The 5,906-nt window shown below is 39.0% G+C and overlaps 1 protein-coding gene across 1 annotated transcript; it reads left to right on the top strand.

The window, feature by feature from the left end:
• Positions 1–1,270: 1,270 nt before the first annotated feature.
• Positions 1,271–4,311, top strand: LOC103469585 (serine/threonine-protein phosphatase 6 catalytic subunit). The gene is made up of 7 exons (XM_008417354.2): positions 1,271–1,430; positions 2,476–2,571; positions 2,702–2,767; positions 2,845–2,986; positions 3,067–3,146; positions 3,266–3,475; positions 3,929–4,311. The coding sequence occupies exons 1-7, from the start codon at positions 1,356–1,358 to the stop codon at positions 4,175–4,177; spliced, it is 918 nt and encodes a 305-aa protein (XP_008415576.1). The 5' UTR covers positions 1,271–1,355; the 3' UTR covers positions 4,178–4,311.
• Positions 4,312–5,906: the final 1,595 nt, after the last annotated feature.

The following is a 5,906-nucleotide window of genomic DNA, read 5'->3' as shown; positions in this document are numbered from 1 at the left end:
AGATAGATAGATAGATAGATAGATAGATAGGACCTAAATTATTGAAGGGTCAAAGCTGTGACACCCACCCTCTAGTCAAACCTACAGCTAAGGATCTCATGATCTTGTGTGTCAAAGATAAATAGTAAATCTAATAGTACAAGTAAAACACATTTATCATAGTATATTATCAAAGAATAGCATATCAAAATGTCAACAAAGCAAGCTGAGTGTTGGGATGAGTTTTAAACACAGACTGGAATTTAATGATTATCAAAGAAGAAAATCAGTGAGGAGTTGACAATTTTTCTGTAAGCTTTGACCAATTTATTGTCTAGTGGGATAAGAAAATCACTTCCTCAGATGGATTTCTAAAACAAATAACCATTCATAATTCTATCGCTGATTACATTTATTTTACATTGTATCTAAATCTATTACTGACATTGATCTCAGTGTCAGTTGAAGTAGCTTTAGTTTTATTTTGCATTTGCACAATTACTGATAAAGTTAGTTAATCATGAGTTCAACTACTCGTTAATTTCTGTTACAGATTATTTGGTTATTTTCTTGTTTCAATATTAATTATTCCTGCAATTGTTATTGGATGTTTCCCAGGTGATAAGATGGAGGGTAGCATTATCAGCATATCAACACAATCTCACACCCTTGAATTCCTTTGCTTCTGATGCTTTGCCTGTTCTAACAATCTATTTGACTTTGTATTTAAGCCTTACCTTTGTTCTACAAAGATGTTTCTTGTCATAGACCCTATTTTTATGTATTTATTCATAATTTTTCCATAAAAAAGGTACACATGAAATATACATTTGTGAAAATATAGCAAAAGAATAAACACATCTAAGGCTTTTCACAGACATAAAATCACAAAATGCTGTACAATAGAAACCAGCCTTAAAAACATACAAAACATAGATAAAAGCCTGGGAAAATACATATGATTTTCCCAGGAAGTTAACTACCAAGAAGTTAAGAAGCCTATATGATATACATTAATTGAGCTTGAAGCCAGCCATTCATGTGCTGATTTCAAAATGAATAATAATAATATAGTTTTACACAAATGACATTTGTCTCCATCAAATATAAATTTATAATTTTTAAATTTCCTTGAGATAAAGTTTTCATTTGACGTGTTTAAATCTCCTTCCTTTCGTTTACAGGGAAATGGAAATGTGAGGTGTTTAGTTGATAGTTCTACTTGAACTTATACTGAGCTTCAGCTTGGTTCCGATTGGTACATGTTCAGTTCGATCGCGCAGACTGTAGGTGGCGGTAGAGCGCAACAGAAGCGGTGTGTGGAACTCCGCTGGAGCGTCGCAGGAAGCGCGCAAGAGTCAACTCTTCGCGGTACAATGGCGCCGCTAGATTTAGATAAATATGCGGAGATTGCCAAACAGTGTAAATACCTCCCGGAAAATGACCTCAAGGTAAATGTGACGTTTGTGAAACGTGTTTTATACAGACATGTGTTTGAGAATGGCTAGCAGCGCTGTCTCTCTGTTGTAGTAAACAGGAACAGAGTAAGAAGGGGACGTTAGCTTGTTGTAGCTGATGATGCTAAGCTGTTGTTTTGGACAGGAAGTGAATAGTGTTCAGTCAACAGTTTATCTCACCGAGGAATGTTATGAAGCTGGAGCCAGACACAGCCGGCTTGTTTGCTTCCTCCATTTCTTTTACATTTCAATCTTTTCTACCTATCACACTCGAGCGGCATTAATAATCTGATCCGTTAGCCCACTTGCCATGATCATATTTTTAGCACTACAGAACGTCACATACGATGGAAGCAACAACACTGATCAACAGTGCCTTCCAAAGATATTCATTCCTTTTGACGTTTTTGACGTAACCTTAACTCCAGAGCCCTTGTGACCCCTTCAAGATAAGAACCACAAAGTCCTTCAAGAAACAAAATAACAAATACACAAAACGAAATTAGGCAAAGATAGATTAAAAAACATATGATTTTAACTGGCACAAAGTGCTTTACAAAAAAAGGAAACACATCATTAATAAAATAATCTAAAATCAATTAGCAAAATTAACCAAAAGCCAGTCTGAAGAGATAAGTCTTGAGACTATTTTTTAAATGCGTTAGTTGACGCGGAGCAGTGCATTGATAGAGGGAGATCGTTCCAGAGCCTTGGGGCCTCCGCCTGAAATGCTCTGTCACCACGAGTTTTAAAATGAGTTGGAACCGACAGTAGCATCTGATTAGAAGACCTCAGAGTCCTAGATGGACAGAGAGGCTTCAAAAGGTCCAATATAAATTTGGGAGCCTCACCATGAAGTGCTTTAAAAGTTACAACCAAAATTTTAAAATGAGTCCTAAAATACACCAGGAGCCAGTGCAGAGAGGCCAGAACAGGAGTTAAACAAGCAGTTCCTTTTCTCTTTAGAGTTTGTCCATCTGAAGGTGGACATGTTGGTCAGCTGCAGGCCGTTCCCTCTGACCGTGCTTCTTTCCCATAGAGGTTATGCGACTATGTGTGTGATCTTCTGCTGGAGGAGTCCAACGTTCAGCCCGTTTCTACACCAGTGACTGTATGTGGAGACATTCACGGACAGGTAAGATGCTTTCTGTAAATTTGTCAGGTTGGGTTTTTATTTTTGTTCTGCATTGTAAAACAAAAAAGATCCTGGTTGTGTTTTGTGGAAATATAAGGTCCAAACGTAATTTCTCCTCTGCTTGTGTCAGTTTTATGACCTGTGTGAGCTGTTCCGAACTGGCGGCCAGGTTCCAGACACCAATTACATCTTCATGGTTTGTTGGTTTCTGTCTGATTGAACTTGAGAGTCGTGATGTTTGGAGTTTGTGTGACCAGCCTCTGTTGTCTCCAGGGGGATTTTGTTGACCGAGGATATTATAGCTTGGAGACCTTCACCTACCTGTTGGTGCTGAAAGCCAAGTGGCCCGACCGCATCACACTTTTGCGTGGGAACCATGAGAGCAGGCAGATTACGCAAGTCTACGGCTTTTATGGTGAGGTTAGTTTAGTAGAAAATGCCAAGCGCCGGCTGCCCACACCCCTAAACTCTGTGGGAACGTCTCATGTTTCACAGACGAGTGCCAAACCAAATACGGGAATGCAAACGCTTGGCGGTACTGCACTAAAGTATTCGACATGCTAACAGTTGCAGCTGTAAGTATAGAATATGTCATGTTTGTTTTCATGAAAAATGCATTTTGGATAAACCTAAACAGTTTTGCCACATCCAGCTGAGAAGGAAGCGTGATTGTGTTCCTGTCCTTGTCTGTCAGCTGATGGACGAGCAGATTCTGTGTGTCCACGGCGGCCTCTCTCCGGACATAAAGACCCTCGATCAAATCCGAACCATCGAGCGAAATCAGGAGATCCCTCATAAAGGAGCTTTTTGTGACCTGGTGTGGTCGGACCCTGAAGACGTAGACACCTGGGCCATCAGCCCCAGAGGAGCCGGCTGGCTCTTTGGAGCTAAAGTTACAAATGAGGTAGGTGGTGGAAAACATTACATGAACTTAATGGGTCAAATGCTCATCAACCTGTAATAAATCATATAGTTAAACAACAAAGACAAAACAATAAGAACTGGAAGATAGAAGTCCTATTCTCCTATACTCACTATTCAGTCCAATAGTGAGTTAATGGGGATACAACATAAGACTTGTCCTTATGTTCTTGTCTCAAATCTTAAGAAGATCTCATCAAATCTCTCCCTTTTAAGCTGCAGTATGTGACTTTTACAAAGGAAAAATTTCTTACATACTTGTTAAAACTTTCACAATAATCATGTTTTCACCTACGTTTATTTTACCTGCTAGTATCACAATAGAAATAGTTGATGGAAACAACAAAATTGGAGTAATTTCTTCAATTTCACAAAAAGCTAAAAATTCAGCTAACAATTCCTGCTTTTTTTATTATCTGTCTTTCTCTTTCTGCAGTTTGTTCACATCAATAGTCTGAAGCTCATCTGCAGGGCACATCAGCTCGTCCACGAAGGCTACAAGTTCATGTTTGACGAGAAGCTGGTCACGGTGTGGTCGGCTCCCAATTACTGCTACCGCTGCGGCAACATCGCATCCATCATGGTCTTCAAAGACGTTAACACAAGGGAGCCAAAGCTCTTCAGAGCAGTGCCTGACTCCGAAAGAGTCATCCCTCCCCGAACAACGACCCCTTACTTCCTGTAGACGCCCTTCAGACGAAGCAGCTTGTTCAGTAGGCAGAGGCACTCGTGAACCCATGTAAACGTTGGTGTATTTGGGTGTGTTAAGGGAGCACTTCTTGGTGCCAGCTGTCAGTTTTTATTCCCGCTCTGTGATGCATTTGATGCCGTTATTCTGCAGCTTAAGTTACACCTAGAAACCACAGCAAAGGAGGGTCACTGAGCATCACTGCTGTATTAGAGGAAGGACTCCAGTCAACTGACAATGTAAAATCATATTTATAAAGCTTCATTCTTTTACATTAAAAAGAAACAGATTGCACATGCAGCAATGTATAGATTGTTTTGATGTTATTTTGTTATGGCGATGTATTTAGCTGGATGTATTAAAGCACTGCACACAGTTCAAAGCTCTGTGTCCTGAAACGTCTCACTTCCAGGTTGTCATCATATAACCCCATGACTAAACGGTATACCTGAGAGTTGATATGTAAAAAAAATGCTCATCTCCTTTACGTTTTGTTTAAGCTGTGGTAGCTGTCTGCAATTTCAAAATGTAAAGTCAGTTCTTTGTGAATATTATTTCTGTCTGTATTTAAATAAATCCTATTGAAAAGTATTACACCATAAGATGTTGTTAAAGGTTTCTAAATAATAGATATTATCTCATGATGTCACCCTGAATCAGCCTTTTCATCCAGAATATTACCAAAGGTGTGCATTTATACATGGCTGGTGTGAAGCCGGCCTTTTTATGGTCATTTCTCTTCATGTCAGGTTTGAATCTGGGTTGTTACCCTAGAACCATAATTTTGTTTTCTTTTTTTGAGTGATTCAGATGTTGACTTTGTGTGTAACCAGAGATTTCCCCTTGATATCCAGCTAATAAGCAGAATTCACTTTTCCATAATTTATTACAAGTCATCCAGATCCTGAAGGAACAAAGAACAAAGAAGCCACAGACTCTCACAAATCCTCTGCCATGCTGTGATCAGCAGCTGGAATGTTAGCTTTAGAGACGCTGCCTTCATTTTATTGTCAGATTTAACAATTCCACACCTGCTTTTGTCTCATCAGTCCACTGAATATTTTCCAAAGGATCTTGGAAATTCTTTTATATATATATATATATATGTGTGTGTGTGTGTGTGTGTAGTGGACACTTGTGTTCATGTACTGTCTTCCATGGATGCTATTTTATGCACAAAATAAAATGGCATACTCGGGTCATGCAGACTGGTGATAAATTAGGACTGAAGTGACTGACCCAGAGGTACATTGACGTGCAGGAGAGGAAAATGGAATCAAACCCATAACTTTCTGATTACATGAGAACTATTTTTTTTCCAACTTGGTTCCATGTTTTCTTCATGTGTGGATAATGAAACTCTCACTGTGGTTCTCTGCAGTCAGAATCCCAAGAAAATGCCTCTGATTCCGTTTTCAAACTTTTAGATAATATATAGCTATAATAATTATTATTGGATGTAATTCTCTACTACTCCATAACACTATATAGGATTCCAGAAAGTCAGTGGGGTTTAATCTATCATAGAGTATAAGTTCATGTAACAAGTTGTCAGAGTTTATTATGTATTATTTTGTATTCTCTATGTTCTATATGCTGTGCTATTATCAAATGCTGCCTTTACTTCTTGCATGTAGGGATTGTTCACCATAGCTGTTACTATCTACGTTGCCACGCCTACAAACTCTGCTAGCCAATCAGCAGAGGCCTCACCATGACGTAGTCA

This window comes from Poecilia reticulata, chromosome 9 (assembly GCF_904066995.2).
Source record: "Poecilia reticulata chromosome 9, P_reticulata-male-v2, whole genome shotgun sequence".
NCBI lineage: Eukaryota > Metazoa > Chordata > Actinopteri > Cyprinodontiformes > Poeciliidae > Poecilia > Poecilia reticulata.
This window is presented reverse-complemented; position numbering and strand designations above follow the sequence as displayed.